The sequence below is a fragment of the Setaria italica genome, chromosome I (genome assembly GCF_000263155.2).
Source record: "Setaria italica strain Yugu1 chromosome I, Setaria_italica_v2.0, whole genome shotgun sequence".
Lineage (NCBI taxonomy): Eukaryota > Viridiplantae > Streptophyta > Magnoliopsida > Poales > Poaceae > Setaria > Setaria italica.
Genome location: NC_028450.1, coordinates 30806464 through 30823488, shown reverse-complemented (window position 1 = coordinate 30823488; position 17025 = coordinate 30806464). Strand labels below are relative to the sequence as shown.

Genomic DNA, 17025 nt, shown 5'->3' with positions numbered 1-17025 from the left:
GCTCGGCACCAAACCACTGCGCTGCGGTTTGCGGTGGGTTCAGCGAGCACTTCTGGCTCGGTCTCGGACTCACGCACGCACGGGGTATTTGGCTGGACGATGAGCGGTCAACCCGGTTGGTTGCACGGCGACATCCCAAGACGAGGTGCGGGGGTGCTGTGAAAAGGACTTGGCGGCCAATTTTCACTAGACTAGAAAGGGCTTGTCATGGTTATAAACTCGGCATTCGTGCTGACGGATTCGTTCTGGGATCGTGAGGTATCCTTGCTCATGAATGGTGATGACGTACGTCTTGGACTCTTGGTACACTCGTCCATCTCCGAGCCATTTTTGTTGGGGAATAGCTAATTGCAATTTCAGATTTGTAATTGTAACCGCTCCCTTTGTTCTATAATGACGTAGTATTTGCTACGACGAGTTTTTTTCGCTCATATATACTCGTAGTTCACATATCACCTTTTTAATCGAGTGTGATTTCAAATTGATCATTTGTGTACGATAGTTCTTTCTAGTTCCTAAGACTTCAAATTGTTCTTCGGCTATCCTCCAATCGCCAGCATCACAGGATTATTTAGTTACAACACCATCTCAATACTTGACGCGGGTTGCTAAGGACTTTGTTACCTGGGATGGATGGTGATGTACGTGTTGAGTGTTATTCTGTTATTAGTGTCTCGGTAATTTCTTATACTATTTATTTGTAAGGTCATGCGCTATCTCGGCAATCACTGCCCATGAGAATTCGGATGTGTGGAGCCAACAAAATACCCGTGCATGGTTTATCTTTCATCGAATAAATTAGTTAGGTGACTCAATGCTGCTTATTGATGTCACCACTTGCATCACTATATACATGGATACATGTGTTCCTCTTCCCAAAAAATAAGTTATTCAACGAATTTTAGGACAGATTTATAAGGGAATAAAATGGTATCGATTGCCTCTAGGTACTAGCTCTACTGGTGCTAATTGACTGCCGTGCCGATTTGAGTATAATGACTTATTTTTGTGATAAATTTGAATCGTAAAATGACTTATTTTTTTGGACTTTTTGGACGGATGGAGTAAGTAGGTAGATAGACAGTACATTTGAATAGGTATTTAATAATGGTGTTTTCTAAATCAGTCCAAGGGACTATTTTTGCTCCTAATTTAATCACTGGAACATTATTTTTAACTTATTTTAGAAAAAAATATATTTTTCATCCCTCAAGTATTGCAACAGTGTGACATTCATCCCTCATATTTTATTTGGTGCAACAACCCCTTAATTAACTAAACTGGTACATTTATCATCCTACCTTAGTTTAACAATGATTTTAATACATTTAATAGCAGTTTAGGCGATACAATCATCATGCTAATCAATGTTTAGCCACATTTTATGTTGAGTCAATCTCTATAATAGTGGAGTGTGAACAGGTTCCAGTATTTTTTTCAAAAAAATTATGGGCAGGCAATTTAGAGGATTTCTAAAAAAAAGAATTGGACTTTATATTTTCAACTCAGCCTATCACATTGCTAAATAGTTATTAATGACCAGTCAAATGATTACGGCATAAACCACCGTTATATCATACTAAACCATGATTAAACTAATGTAGGGATAATAAATGCACCAATTTATTTAGTTAAGGGGTTGATTCGCATAAATGAAACATGAGGGACGGAATGCCATTAGCGATGAAAAATAAATTTTTTCCTTTATTTTATTAATTTTTGGCGGTCGGATATAATCCGAAATAAATAATTACAGTAGAACTTAGCATCCGTAGGCGTAGCCGCGTAGGTCCGGCCTAGCGATTGCAGAGATCTACCGAGACGCCGACGCCCGAGCGCGTTCACCCAATCACGGAATCACTCCTCCTCTCCCTCCCCCTCCCTCCCTCTCTCGTGGCCTTCCTTTCCTGGCGGCGCGTCGGCGCCGACGGTGCGAGCGGTGACGCCCTTCAGCACGTCCTCGCCGGGCTCTTCGCCGCCGACGAGCACCAACCAGGTATGCCCGCCCCCCCTCTCTTCTCTTTCTGCTGTTGGAAACGGAGCGCCCCGATCCCCTAAACCTGTTTGTATTCGGATCTGGACCCAATTACAGGTATTATACCTACTAAGTACGATTTTCTTTTCGAAGGTGTACATGTGTGCACCCATTTCTGATACTTGGTCTGCCCCTGGGTTCAACTGAACCCCATGCCTCCACGCTGCTACTCCGATTCATCAACATGCCGTTAGTTTTCAAAGGCTATAAAATTGCAGATCTAGCAAGAGCAGATAGCGGGGTGTTTATGGATAGTTGGCACTGATATCTATCGATACCATTTGTTAAGCTTGTCTAGTAATTTGATGATGTTTCTCCTATCATCTCTGATCCTCACTGCTTGATACTTACACATTACGTGTATTTCTGTAATTCTTTGAGTGTGTTCTTTAAAATTTCCCTTTTTGCATTCACTAAGGGGGTGTTTGGATACGAGGTGTTAAACTTTAACAGTGTCACATCGGATGTTCGGATGCTAATTAGAAGAACTAAATATGAGCTAATTATAAAACTAATTGCAGAACCCTGTGCTAATTCGCGAGACGAATCTATTAAGCCTAATTAATCCATCATTAGCAAATGGTTACTGTAGCACCACATTGTCAAATCATGGACTAATTAGGCTTAATAGATTCGTCTCGCGAATTACACTCCATCTATGCAATTAGTTTTGTAATTAGCCTATATTTAATACTCTTAATTAGCATCCAAACATCCGATGTGACGGGTGTTAAACTTTAACACTTGGTTGCCAAACAGGCCCTAATTTATGGAGAAGTTCTGTTAAGTCCATAGTTTTCATGTATTTCATTGTATTTGATGCCACCTGTTCATTTATGAGTGCAAATGTCAGCATGTTGTCAAACTGACTTTAAATTGCAATTCGTGTGGAAGGTGGATTGTGGATCTGATACTTAGAAAATTGGGTTGGACTCTACATGTCAAGAAGGTATGGCACCAGGAAGCAAGGCGGAGAGAAAAGCAGCATTAGATGCCGGAGCATGGATGTTCAATGTTGTAACATCAGTTGGTATCATCATGGTCAACAAAGCCTTAATGGCAACACATGGTTTTAGTTTCGGTAAGACACTGACAGTGCTGTACTGTAATCCTAATTCGCATTTTCCATGTGTGTTATCACTTCTATCTAGAATTAGAATATGATGATTATGAAGCAAATCTTTCAGATGTCTTGTACTGATGTTGTTTTCTACTGTTTGCTTGTACAGCTACAACATTGACTGGACTTCATTTTGCAACCACAACATTGATGACGTTAGTGATGAAATGGCTGGGATATATTCAACCATCCTATTTGCCATTACCAGAACTAGTAAAATTTGTCTTTTTTGCAAACCTATCCATTGTTGGGATGAATGTTAGTTTGATGTGGAACTCTGTCGGATTCTATCAGGTGACAACGTAACTTTGGTATTTTATCAGTGTTGGATTGAAAAATTGTGTATAATAAACTATGTGCCTTGCTTTTTTCAGATTGCGAAGTTGTGTATCATTCCAGTCTTATGCTTTCTGGAAATCCTATTGGATAAAGTCCGTTACTCAAGAGATACAAAACTAAGTATAGTACTTGTCCTGGTTGGCGTTGCTGTATGTACTGTCACTGATGTTAGTGTGAACTCTCAAGGGTTATTAGCTGCAGCAATAGCTGTTTGGAGCACAGCACTACAACAGCATGTGAGTATTCTTGATGTTATAACCTGTCCTTCGATATGCATATACCTGTGTAATCCATTTTTCCTAATGATAGCGATCCTGCTTTAACCCTTATTTGTATAGCTTGGCTTGATGGCTTCTAACTTAGCAGTTTCAATTTTATAATTTCTAAAAAAGTATTGTGTATGGAATTTTCAAACTTGCTGGTGACTTATACTGAAGTCTGAATTTCCTCTCCATTCATGGAGGTCTAGCTAGCAGAAGAATCTTTGGGCCTTGTTAAGTTCAAAGAGAAGTTTAGTAATAACTAAATAAACTTCAACCTTTTCGACCTGATCAAGTTTCATTTAACTTTGTGTGGGCTGTGTGCACCTTTTTTCACTTTCACAACAGCCTATTATGTTATATTATCACTTTAATGTATTTGATCTCCTCTTCTGTGCTGCAGTATGTTCATCACCTTCAGCGAAAGTACTCGCTTGGCTCATTCAACCTCTTAGGTCATACTGCTCCAGGTCAGGCAGCATCATTGTTGGTATTGGGGCCTTTTGTGGACTTCTGGCTGACCAACAAAAGAGTTGATACTTTTAATTACACATCAATAGTTACGGTATGTGATGCATATTCTGAATTAGTTTCACACTTTTGTTTCTATCTTTGCAAAACTGTTCCATGAGCAGCCCATCTATTTCAGTTCAGCTAGTTTGGCACTGTATATCCACTCAGTTTTTTTTTTGGGACCTGGTCCAGAATCACATGTTTGAGCACAACTTTCATCGTATACTTATAAAACCACATATTTTCAAGGTTATAGTGCTATCAAAGATATTTTCAATGCAAGATATCGTTTCTTTGTGTCCAATCTAAATAAAGTTAGACTGCATTTGTCCCAAAAACATCATTCTTTTTGCGATTGGAGGGAGAAATTCATACTTGTCAATGATTCCATCTGAGCTAGGTTTTCAGGATCATTATGTGATTAGTGTAGCTTGGAGCAATGAACACTGCAGTGGGTTTGGTGCCAAGACTAAGTAATGATGTCTGGCATTGGGGTTACCGCAATATTGAAGATGACTTGGAGCCTTGTGTCTCCAAAGTAATATTCAGGGTGTTCGATACTGGTAGTAGTTAGCTTGACCATAAGAAATAGCACATTGCTTCATATTGATGGTTCTTAGACATGTAGGAAATATTCTGTTTTCGACTTCTACAGTATTTTTTTAACCATCAACACAATCCACTGAGATGAGCTTGTGGTATATGATTTGAATCATAATAGTTCTTGTGCTTGATGCAATAATTTTTCTCTTTGGTGTTGGCTTGACCAACCTGAGTAAGACATTCTAATTCCCTTGTCATGTTTGAATTTTTCAGTTCTTCATCGTGTTGTCATGCATAATTGCTGTTGGGACCAACCTAAGTCAATTCATATGCATCGGAAGATTCACAGCCGTCTCATTCCAAGTTCTAGGCCACATGAAAACGATTCTTGTGTTGACCTTGGGCTTCCTTTTCTTTGGGAAAGAGGGCCTCAATTTCCACGTCGCCCTAGGCATGCTTCTGGCTGTGATCGGCATGATTTGGTATGGGAATGCATCATCGAAACCTGGAGGGAAAGAGCGCCAGGTTTACTCGACACCAAGCGAGAAAACTCAGAAGCACGGGATACTGTCCTCGCAGTCCGAGCTCGATCAGAAGGTCTGAAATGAGAACAGCAAAGCCATCGAGTGCATCTTGAGCATCGATAGACCTTATTTATTCTTTCTATACGTTTGTAGGAATACGTTTCTATAGAATTGTAGGCCATAGCAGAAAGAGGGTACCTGGGCAAAAAAGCCCAAGGCTATACTTTTGCAGCGAATATGTCAACATCTAAGCTGGCAGATACTTGTTTTGTAATAGTCATTCGGTGATTGCGTACTTTCACTCTCCATCTGGCAAATTCAGTATATTTGTGGTATTCCTGTTCCTATTACATGGAGAAGTGCCTGTTGCAAGTCAGCTGCACGGAATACTGATGGTGATGGCCGTGGTTCTGCCGCAGCTCGCCGCGTGAAGCAATCTGACGGCGGCGCTTTACCATCTCTGTTCGGGCTGGCGCACCGGTAGTGTTTTTGGAGGTGCCGCGAGGAGCTTGCCCGGCTGCAAGGCGGATGGTCAGGAGCTGAGCCACCGGCGTCCTCTGCTACGCAGCCTACGCTCATGGCGCATCACAACAGCAGTGGCCGGGCCAGGTCCGTTTCCTAATGTTCCGCAGCGGTGCCCCATCGTCTAAACAATTCAGAACAATAAAACCATTCAGGTTGTAAACTTGTAATGACTGGGCGCATCAAGATTCAAGGAGCTGCAAGCATAAAACCATTACATGCTTAACGAAACTGAAATAATAGCTCGACTGAAACATCATATGATTGGAATATGTAGAATAAATATCACCGCACAAGTCAATCGATATGCATCCATCCGTTTAAATTTCAGCACTTACCGTCGAAGTGGACGGAAGGAAGAATAAAGGCACGAAGTCTGATGCCACTCAAGCTTAATAAATCCAGAGAAATGCAGTTAACAGCACTGGCAACAATGCAGCGAAGAGTAACGATCACACTCCCAGGGACCTCCAGTTAACAGCACTGGCAACAATGCAGTGAAGAGTGACAATCACACTCTCAGAGACATGCAGTTAACAGCACTGGCAACAATACAGTGAAGAGTAACAGTTACATTCTCTCATGCAGTGAAGAGTAACAATTACACTCTCTGTGTAGTCCTTTTTTTTTTCCAAACTACCTAGCACGTTCAAAGCTCTTACTCACCAGCCTCATTCAGCACCTCTTAATTCCAAAAAATGCACTTCGCACTGATCAACTACCTGAACAGGTTAAGATCTGAATGGATGAACGCCGTGTGAGATATAAATGGAACATTTGGATACACCCCTGAAAGTGCACACCTCATGCACTCGACAACCGTGAAGATCTGAATGAAGGCCATTGTCATCCAGAAATATGCCATTGGCTTACCCTGGAAAACTATGCTTGGACTCCAGTTGATCGCAGTGGCCAGAGCTTGTGAGCCTGTGTCGAGCAGGATAGCCAATATGATGTGAAACCGCAAGAAGTGCGGCGACCACTTCCGCCTCACGACAAAGAAGTATATGGTCATGAAGATCACCAGAAAAAGCCACCCAGGGAGTAGAGCCATTGTATCAATGAAGGCATAAAGCAGGCTAAATCTTTGCAAGTATGGATGAAGCTGATAGATGGCATCTGCGTGTCCCCACATGTTGTGCAGTGGCAGAAGATAGGGTACACATGCTAGGGATCTCCACCACCATTTAGGTTTGGAAGATAACTCAGGATAGCTGAATGATGATAAAGATGCTTGACAACCAACTTGAGTTCTTGGATGCAATTTGGGGGATGGCAGCAGTGGCTTGATGCCCTTGATGGTATCGTACTTTGCAAAGGATGAAGATAGAACATGACGGTGAAAATCCGCACCAGCTGAAAGGAAGAAATTTATTGTCATATGAAGATCAATAAGAATTCCAACATCGTCATTGGCACAGGAAGAAGGCTTACATTTTGAGATAATTCACCTTAAATTGAGATAAGTAACTTAAGCAGAAAGGATGAATCAATTAGAGACAAGAAACTACTCAATCAAGAAACAAGTAACTCCTCAATCAATTGGAGACAACTAAGAAACTACTCAATCAATTAGAGACAAAAAAAAACAACCTACTAAATCAATTAGAGAAAAGTAAGTAACTACTCATTATAACTTGAAAGAGTATTCAGGATTCACAATGACTGATAGTTGCAAACTTGCAAAAGAAGCAGGATTTCATAATAGGATCTGCCCAAGAACGACCTGTGGTACTCATCACAATAAAGTCGATATGAATTGTTAGTCTGTAACTTTGTGTATATTATCGATACGAGGACCTGAACACCAGATTTTATCCATGTCTGTACCTTCAGCATAAAATACCAACTTTTAACTGAACTGGACTGGAATCTTAATTTAGTGCTGCCTCCACATGGATAACAACTTCATGCATTGTTAAAGATAAGATGCCTCAATGGCGTACTGTCATGAAGTGCACACCGAACAGTAGCAAACTTTTGCTGTCACTGACGTATTTTGTACATTGAAATTCTAAACTCCCTTTGTCTTTGGAAAAACAAATAATACAAGTAATTACTAATTAAACACATTGGGTTTTTCAGAGTTATAAGACAAGCATGCATAACATCCCCTTGCATCCTATAAATTACTTTCTACAGTTCACTAATCTAAAAAAAATCAATCAACTAAATTCTGCCAGGGAAGCATATAGAACTTGAAATTAATTTATCAATTTACTCCTTTGATCACGCAACTTTCCATTTTCTAAAAGAAACAAATGCTAACAAATTGGTCTGGAGGAACTAATACAGTAAAGCTAAGATATCTCAAAATAAAGGCAGTCAAAAGTTCCGCGATAGAGCTTCAGAGGTAATGTCAAACTACAGCAATTCTTCCCACAAAACTAAAACTATATTAAGAAAGGATAACGGTCTTGCTAATCGAGAACTTGAGATAGAGCTATAAGCCAATAAGCACAGCATAGTTACCCAGTACCCCCAAGCATATCCACGTAATAATTCAGGCAATGCTGTCCAGTAGCGGATAACCGCCTCAATGCGAAGTGCTTGCATAAACAGCATTCATTCACACCAGTAAAATTTCCCATAAAGAAGAAAATAAAGTGAATTTTTACCTCTCAAAGCGAAGGATTTCTGCTCACGACGAAATGCAGGATCCCGCAGGCTCAGAAAAGCCGGTCTAGCACGCAAAGACGGCCTCGCGGGAGAACCATACCGGCTCGCGGCAGGAGCACCAAGCAGCTGAGGATTCGCAGTAGCCACACCGTGACAGGGAAACATCGCGTGCGAGCGGCGGACCTGACGAGGAGCATTAGGTTTCAGTTAAAACCCACGAACAAATTGGAAAATAAATTCGGCCCCAAGAACAATGCGCCCAAGCAGGGTAGGACTTCCTTACCAGCAAAAGGAGAATCGAATCCGGATGGATCCCCGCTCCGCGCTAGCCCAGGAGGGGACGAGGACGACGATGGGAGGAGGAAGAAAGGCGGGTTGCGGCGGAAGGGAAGGTGGAGTCCTCTGGATTGGGGCAGAGGCCAAGAAAGCCGCCTGGGGGATTTCCTGGAGACTGGTTCGTGAACGCGGTTCGGTTGAACCGACACAAACCGGTCTGCCGGTCGGTTCATGGGTGGGTGCAGGGGGTGGATATCGAGCCGGCTAGGCTCGTTTTGGCTCGCTACGACAACGAGCTAGCTCGGCTCGGCTCGTTATCTTAACGAGTTGGAAGTCAGGCTCGGCTCGTTATCTTAACGAGTTGGAAGTCAGGCTCGGCTCGGCTCGTTTGCAGCACGAGCTGGCCCGTTTAGCTCGTGAGCTAGCTCGGTAAATATGACGTCGGCGAGAGTAGGGAGCTTCTCCAGGGTGCTGAGGCGAGGTGGGCGAGGCTTGAGTTGCTGCTGAAGAGAGGGCACGATGAGCAATGGCACGAAGTTGGAGCCTTGGGCAGGGCACGATGTTGCAGCCATGCAGCGGCATACTGAAGCTTGGTCTGCTCCAGCGTAGCATGCCACCAACCACATCACCATCGTTGTTCTTCATGCAGGGGCCTGCTCCGGCACTTCATCACTCCAATTTCGCCAGATCCGAGCAATTAAACTGCTAGGGAAGCTAGATCTGGGAAGAAGGATCATGATTTTTTTTTCTCGAATACATAGGAGAGTTGTGTATCTTTGTATTAGAGGTAGAAGTTTCAAACAATACAACGCACGGCAAGAGAGCCGGCACCAAACAAACCCCATTACATACTTATTACACGAGAGCTATCAACCAAAACACACCCACAGAATAGTCTCTCATCAGGCCATGGTGACGGTCGATCGCCGTCTCCGAGCTGCCTGCATTGCATGGGAACAACTCCTCGATGGCCTTGAAGTGCGTCGTCTTGAGTGTTGACCCATGTAGCTTCTTGTATGCTTGTCCCCTTCCATCATTCCAAAACGCTTCTATCATAAGGACTTCGCCACGCTTGGCTGCAGCGATATGGGAGAGACTATGGTTCGTTAACCGTTCACTGCGCTTGGGCAATACAGGTGTGACTGTCATCTCGACGACGCGAGCCGGTTTCGGCGGTGACACCAGCGGTGTGCTTAGCTTGACTTGGACCGTAGCACAAAAGGCCTCAAGATTTTGGGTCGCTTGTCGTGGTGTCACGCAATGGAGCGTTGTTCCCTTTGCCATGTCCTTGGGGTGGAATGCAGGCGTGGGCGAACTTGGTGAGCTCAACACAACCGCACCTCGCGTCGCGTGCCATAGTCACTGGCGATGTGGACCCATCTGACAAAGCAGCTACGGCCATCCCAGCAATAGACGATTTGGTTTAGAAATTAGAAGAGAGAGATTGGATCGGGGATTTCCTCATGCATGTGCCCTCGACGAAAGAAGGAAGAGGGGACTTTGGCTACGGATGAAACGGACGGAGAAGAAAAAGGCCAGTACTATTTTATACATGTGGGTCCCAGCTGCTTTAGAGGCTCTCGTCATGTCAAACACGAACGGATGGATGTTGGGCAGTCGACCGTTGGGACCTCAGGGTTTGGTAGGGTTCCAGCTGCGTCTAAAATGGGGAGGAGCTGAAGGAGCTACTTTTTTCCTCCGGCTTCTCTATATAAAACAGCTCCGGCTCCTCTTGTGCTCTAGGTTGGAGCCGTTTTTGACCAAACTGTTTGATAAGACTTTACTAGAGCCGCAGGAGAAGGCGAAGCTGGAATCCTACCAAAGAAGCCCTCAGCAATTGGTTGGCCAGGCCAAGTTGTTTCGCTACTAGGCCTGTGCTTGAGCTCGTAAGCTAGCTCAGCTCGTGAAGAATTCCCAACGAACCGAGTCAAGCCACCAACGAGCCGAGTCGACCGAGCTAGCGAGCCACGAGTTTTTGGTCTAGCTAGCCCTTGCAGCCGTGCAACCTCGAGGGCAGTTTGGTAATACAATCTGAAATTATTTTGAATATAAATCATTCCGATCGTTTCTTATGATTTTTTTGTTATTTGAGACCCTTTTATGATAACATTTTGAATCTAATCCTCCCAATTTATTGATATTAGGAACCTTCAGCCACGCATCCGATTCTTAATGGAAAAGGTTATCCTTTCTCGATTATTTGAACCATATAGATGACATTTTTCATGTCATGTTTTTTAATACATGTTTGCTTTCATCTATTCTAAGAAAATAAGATATGGCTTCTATAGTTCAACATTAACAAAATTAAATGTTAGTGTTGTTAAGTTACTTTTACTGAAACCACATCGAGTAATCTGGTGTCACGAGGGATTAGAAAGCATTGCCGTCGCGACAAGTACTATTACTAATTAGAGATTGTGTTAATTGTCAGAACTCATCACAAGGCATGCTAGAAAGAGATAGATTCTAGAAATTCACGCACAAAAATAAAACATCTTACCATCAATTCCGAGCTCAATCATTATTGACAACAATAGCTATTAGATTCGATTTGCTTCAAATTCCTTGTCTATTTCATTATCCGTAATAATTAAAGTAAACCTCTAAATTTGCATTTAATTACACATCTTTGCCATTATAAAAATAACTAAAGTAACCCTTAAATACGCATCTAAATTACCCATTTCTCTAAATGCTTCAGCATTACTCACTCTGTCATATTAATATACAAAATACTAATTTTCGCAAAAAGAGATAAGTATGCATGCATGATACGTGCTGCTATGTAAATAAACCATGTACAATAGCAATCCATACATGTTAACTTTATAACAAAGAATTATATTTGGTCTGAACTGAAACATCATATTGCCTTCGAAAAATTGCTAGCCCATGCTACACCGGTTTAATTGGCTAGTAGTAGAAGAAAAATAAATGCAAGTATGTTGTCTTCAGAGGCTACATACGGGACAAAAACAAGAAAAGGCTATTGCAAGTTTGCAACACCCTATATAGGGCACAACCATGAAACGGCGCGACCAGATGTATATAACGCCGGTAAATGTATTCATCAGGCGTGTACACTGGAGCTACAGCGTAGTGATTGCTAAGTTACGTACAAACTCACATGATCAACGTAGGGCCACAGTGTATAAAGACCTGACACTGCTAACGTAGAAGGTTTCAATTCGTTGTCGAGCATGACCCGTGCTTGGGTGCGGGCGTGCGGCCCGTGCGGCAGTGGTGGCTGCCATGCCTCCCCTCAAGGTGGCATGGATGCGGTGATGGTGTATAGCGATGGCAATCTTACCTGAAGTTCAGTTCCCCTCACGGCAATGTTTTACGAACGACAGACAAGTTCAACTGATATACGTTGGTGCGGCCGCTGGTTGTTGATTCTTTCCCTAGCCTTGACTTGTCCTCAGTTCAATTCTTATTCTTATTCTATTGAATTGCTTACTACTAGCATGCATGCAATCGATCAACTTCTCTTCTCATCTCTGCCACCATTTGGCAGAACACACACGCACGCTGCAGTTGCTGTCTCTTAGCACGATAACCCTGTCACTGTCAGTTTATATTTCGTTGCATGGAAATGATCCTCGGTAACTACAGATAGAGGAAAATAAAATTAAAGCAACTGTGACCACAAAAAAAAATTGAAGAAGTTATTTTCATAGCATGATGAAGATTGAGTCTTTGAAGAGATCAACTGGTTGGACCTTCTGAAACTACCCAAAACTAACAGCACGTCAGGGTAAACTTACAACGCTAACTTTACTTACCCTGACCTGCCATTACCAGCTTCCAGAGAGGCAGCACCTTTCGCGTGCATGCACGGGTTAATTGTGCAGAACCAGAAACCTGAGTACGTCGAAAACACAGCAACGATAAGACTCTAACCTAGACTTGATTCTCTGCTAGCTAATCCCCTATCACTAGCCACTAGGCCCCTGCCCTCTTCTTCTTTCTTCTTCCATCGTCTCATCACCCCATGCCGTTGAAAGGAGAGCTCCAGTTGTTGGAGTACCCGTTCGCCCTCGCGATGCTCACCGTGGATCCCGAGCCCTGCGAGAACTGGTACCCGCTCCTCGCGGCGGCGTACGGGTCCCCGCCGGCGGCCGCCATGGCGTCGTACCCGATGAGCTTCCCATCCTGGTCGTCCCCGTAGCTGCAGGTGCTCCCCTGGTTGGCCGTGCTGCTGTGGCCCTGGTCTGCCACGACGGTGCTCGACGGCATCAGGAAGGAGCCGCCGCCGCCGCCACCGAGGCCCTGGTACCCGGCAGCGCTGGCGCCGCCGCCGTTGTAGACCGTCGAGCTCGACGACGCCTGGAAGAAGTTGTGGGCGGCGCTGCCGAGGTGCAGCTGCTGCAGGTCCTGCAGGCTGTGCGCGGCGGCGGCCACGGCGGCGTCCTGCTCGGGCTTGCACCACCCGCGGGACGGCTGGCCGTACGGGTAGTGCACGGTGAGCGGCGAAGGCTGCTGAAACGCGATGGTCGGCCAGCCGTGGTGGCCGTACGACGCGTAGGCGCCCATCCCGGCGTCGGCCAGCTGCGAGATCACGCCGGCGTCCATGTCGGCGCGCCAGATGGTGGCGCCGGCCTCCACGTGGTCCACGGCGTCCTTGAGGCGCCTGGCCGCGCCGCCGACAGGCAGCGTGCTGCTCTCGAGGATGCTCTTCACGTCGTAGCGGCTCATGTCGAAGTTGGTGACGGCGTTGAGCCCGCGGAACTTGATGGCGGCGATGTCGTAGGCCTCCGCCGCCTCCTCCTCGGTGCCTACGTACGAGGGAATGTGCACGGCGATTAGGATGCATGATTAGGGTTGTTTCCCGATGCAGGTCCTAGCAGAGCAGAGCAGCTAGCTATATGTGTCGTTGCATATTGCATGCATGCATGCAGGGTGCAAACTGCGTGATTCAAAGCACTAGGGTTTTCTACTCGGCCCTTTGACCCCATGCCCCGATTTTCTCAGACAACTTTGAGACAAAAACTTGGAAAGGTACATTAGGGGCATAGTTAATGCGGCGATTACTATTTTATGCCCCCATAGGGCAACATATAGAATATCTAATCTTCAGTTCTACGAGACGAAGATTTCAAGAAATTTGACTAAACAAGTACGGGTCGATGACTTAGATCTTGGGGATATAACACTATGCGTAGTCATTAGCTAGTCTTAAGAATCTTCATTAAACGAGCAAATTGGTTGTCATGGGTACCTAATAAGTATTAGCTCACTGATGAGTTCCCGAACAAAACAAAAGGGAAGAAAAGGAAAGTAAGCTTACTGAATGTGCCCAAGTAGAGATCCTTGTTTCCTGCAACTCTCCCTATCCTTGCTTGCCATCTCCCATGCTGATGGTGTCTGCTTGATGAAATATTATTTCAGTACAAGATCGGAAATAAGAGATTGTGCAGCTGCTCATCGCTGATAAAAATTAATTTTATTTTTTGAATAAAACTCTAATAATATTGTGTTAACTCTCTCTCTCTATATATATATACCATCTTCAGAGTGCGCATTATGTTGTACGTATAGGCGATTGAGTTACCTAGTTACTCCTCGATACTTTGATGCCCCACGAGAAAATCCGCTGCTATTCCTGTATTTGTATTGAATCATATTACAGTTAGCTGAATCATCCAATCAAGATTTACACATTGAAACGTGAAATAAGCATCAAATACTACCTTCTTAGGTACGCGATGTATTCCTGTCTAGTCATATGTTTCATTTCCTCTAGCTCTTTCTCGTAGTTACTTATCTGCAACAATAAATATTGGTGAAACAAAAATAACTAGTTCATTCAAGAAGCGCACACATTGATTAACACAAGATTTTAAAGGAAAATAGAACAAATAGCGATGCTTTGTTAGAAGCGTTCACAGAAAAAGTTATGTATTAGAAGTTTGCTTACTGGGAAATTAGTTGTTGTAGTAGTGCCCCAATACTTGAGAGCTGCCAAATCATAAGCCCTTGCTGCCTTGTCCTCCTTGTCATAGCCACCTAATAAGTGTACATAAATACCATGACAAGGTGCAATCATTAAAATGGAAAGATCTATACAATGGAGTAAATTAAATGCAAGGGCAAGAGCTTATAAGGTTAATGCATACCAAGATAAACTGCACATTGTTGATGTCATTCCCGTAGGCAACATGTGAAGCCAGAATGTTAAGTTGATGGAACAGAAGAAGACGCAATGTTTTATCAGTAGCTCAAGGTGTACATATATATACTGTATATTTTCTAGTGCCATGGAGGGCAAAAGTGATTATGGATACATATTTCGATTCATTACCTTGCCTACCCTTGCGACTCTGCCCTTCTCTTCTACAACTATTATCCCAGAGATGAGCCTCATAACGCCCTGTCCATCTATGTCTGTGCACAAACCAAATATAAATAGCATAAATAAACAAAGTAACAAACAATAAAATTCAGATCAATCCATATAGTACATTCAAAACACATTTGTTTTTATCGCCGTAAATAGGTCTATAGAACACTTTGCATTGCAATTGCAAATATATAGCTTTCGATGTTCATTGGCGAACTTAACGGAGTAAAAGCAACACTAATCATGCACTCTAGAACAAGTGAACAACCAATTCAATCGGTTAACCGGTTCATGATTATTAGTCAATGAGGCTGTACATACATGTGCACTTCACAACCACCTAAGTGATCAATGGCATATATAGCTGTCGTGAACCGTGATCACATCATATGAAAAAACTATTTCGATATCCCATACACTTCCTTGGTAAAAAGAAAAAGAGTGTGCTTCCTAGTAAACAAAGAGCCTACTTCTAAATTAATCACCTTATTTCTCAAGTATCATATGAGCTACTAGAGCAAAAGCAAAATAGCGTGGCCGCTGCCTCGAGAGATTGCATTATTAATATTTGCTAGCTAGCATAGATCTGATGATAGTTCATGTTCTCGATGGATCGATCGCGCTCGACAAGGCCATCATTGTTATTTTCTAACTAACTGCAGGGTGCTACTAGACCAATTAGAAATGAACAAAGAAGAAGAACAATATGTATCGAAGACACAAACTAATCAATGTTCTAACCTCGTTACACCTCGGTATATAGAGGTCCTTTGCCCAAACGTGTCGATGGACTTCCTCGGGACGGCTTCTATCGCGCCGCTGCTGGGCGAATCCATGGCGCCACTCGCCCGCTTGTTCTCCGACGACGTGCTCTCCGAGGCCGCCGCTCCACTGGCGCCGCCTCCGCCGCCGGCCACGACCATGGGAAGGTGCTGGGGCCCCGTGCTCATCGACAGCGCCAGGCTCTGCGAGCTCCCCGCCGCCACCGTGCCGTTCCTCCCCAGCGAATCCGAGCAGCCGAAGCTGCTCGCGCTGGCGTCGGTGCTCATCTCCTCGGGCTGCGGCGCCGCCTGGTGCGGAGCCGGCGGCTGCGGCTGGGGCACCTGGTTGTTCCGGAGCCAGGTCTTGATCATGGAGAGCTCCATGGTGTTGCTCCCGCTGTTGCTGTTGGTGCTGCTGGCCATCGGGACCCCGGAGAAGAGGTAGCCGCCGGATTGGTCTTGCTCGGAGACGAACGAGTTGCCGCCGAGGAAGTCCTCGAGCTTGGGCTCGCCGTCCTCCACGGCCCTCTTGCCGCCGCTCGACCCGACGAGCATCGAGAGCTCCGAGGCGCCGCCGTTGTAGTCCAGACCTCTCATGTTCCAATCTGTTGGCGCGCCCACATCAAATATCAAGAAAACAGTGGAAAAAGAGAAACCATGGAATAGTAGTGTGCACCATACGATACAAATTAAAGACGAGAAAGAGATCAGAAACTGCAGGTCGTCGACGATGCAGCCTCGCTCCTCACCTTGTGTTTCTTGCTGGCTCCTGTTGAAGGCCTCCATGATGCCATAGGAAGCGTGATCGTCCCGCAGGCCCGGCACGCCGAGATGCCCGTCGGAGCCCTGCTGCGTCGGCAGGCCGTAGAAGTCGGTGGCGCCGGAGATGTCGATGCCGGCGGCAGCAGGCGAGCTATCCTGATTAGCCTGCGGGTTGTCCTGGCCCGAGAGCGAGAAGCCCAACCAGTTGTTGGCGGAAGCCATCTAGGGGGGTAGAACAGTGAGGGTTAGGTTTGTGTGTGATCAGAGCGGTGATAGCATTGGCGAGGAGGGAGGAGGATGAAAGGTGGGACTTGGAAGCTGATAGGGGGAGGGAGGTATATCTTTTCAGGGGCAGCACTACATTTTGGATCAATGTGAAGAGGGCAGGAAGAGGCCAGAAAAATA

General features: G+C 44.6%; 3 protein-coding genes across 3 annotated transcripts; 1 reads left to right on the top strand and 2 right to left on the bottom strand.

Moving 5' to 3' along the window:
• The first annotated feature begins 1791 nt into the window (after nucleotides 1-1791).
• Nucleotides 1792-5684, top strand: LOC101756940 (UDP-rhamnose/UDP-galactose transporter 6). Its single transcript, XM_004953045.2, has 6 exons — nucleotides 1792-1996; nucleotides 2930-3116; nucleotides 3265-3449; nucleotides 3530-3730; nucleotides 4158-4319; nucleotides 5084-5684. Exons 2-6 carry the CDS (start codon nucleotides 2987-2989, stop codon nucleotides 5411-5413), a joined length of 1008 nt encoding a protein of 335 aa, XP_004953102.1. The 5' UTR covers nucleotides 1792-1996; nucleotides 2930-2986; the 3' UTR covers nucleotides 5414-5684.
• A 606-nt stretch (nucleotides 5685-6290) lies between these two features.
• LOC101756528 (protein TIC 20-I, chloroplastic) lies at nucleotides 6291-8917 on the bottom strand. The gene is made up of 3 exons (XM_004953044.3): nucleotides 8759-8917; nucleotides 8475-8658; nucleotides 6291-7212 (listed from the first exon to the last, which is right to left on the bottom strand). The coding sequence occupies exons 2-3, from the start codon at nucleotides 8638-8640 to the stop codon at nucleotides 6575-6577; spliced, it is 804 nt and encodes a 267-aa protein (XP_004953101.1). The 5' UTR covers nucleotides 8641-8658; nucleotides 8759-8917; the 3' UTR covers nucleotides 6291-6574.
• A 3496-nt stretch (nucleotides 8918-12413) lies between these two features.
• LOC101756122 (AP2-like ethylene-responsive transcription factor BBM) lies at nucleotides 12414-17025 on the bottom strand. Its single transcript, XM_004953043.2, has 9 exons — nucleotides 16608-17025; nucleotides 15839-16463; nucleotides 15059-15141; nucleotides 14874-14882; nucleotides 14675-14763; nucleotides 14448-14521; nucleotides 14309-14359; nucleotides 14045-14121; nucleotides 12414-13532 (listed from the first exon to the last, which is right to left on the bottom strand). The coding sequence occupies exons 1-9, from the start codon at nucleotides 16840-16842 to the stop codon at nucleotides 12742-12744; spliced, it is 2034 nt and encodes a 677-aa protein (XP_004953100.1). The 5' UTR covers nucleotides 16843-17025; the 3' UTR covers nucleotides 12414-12741.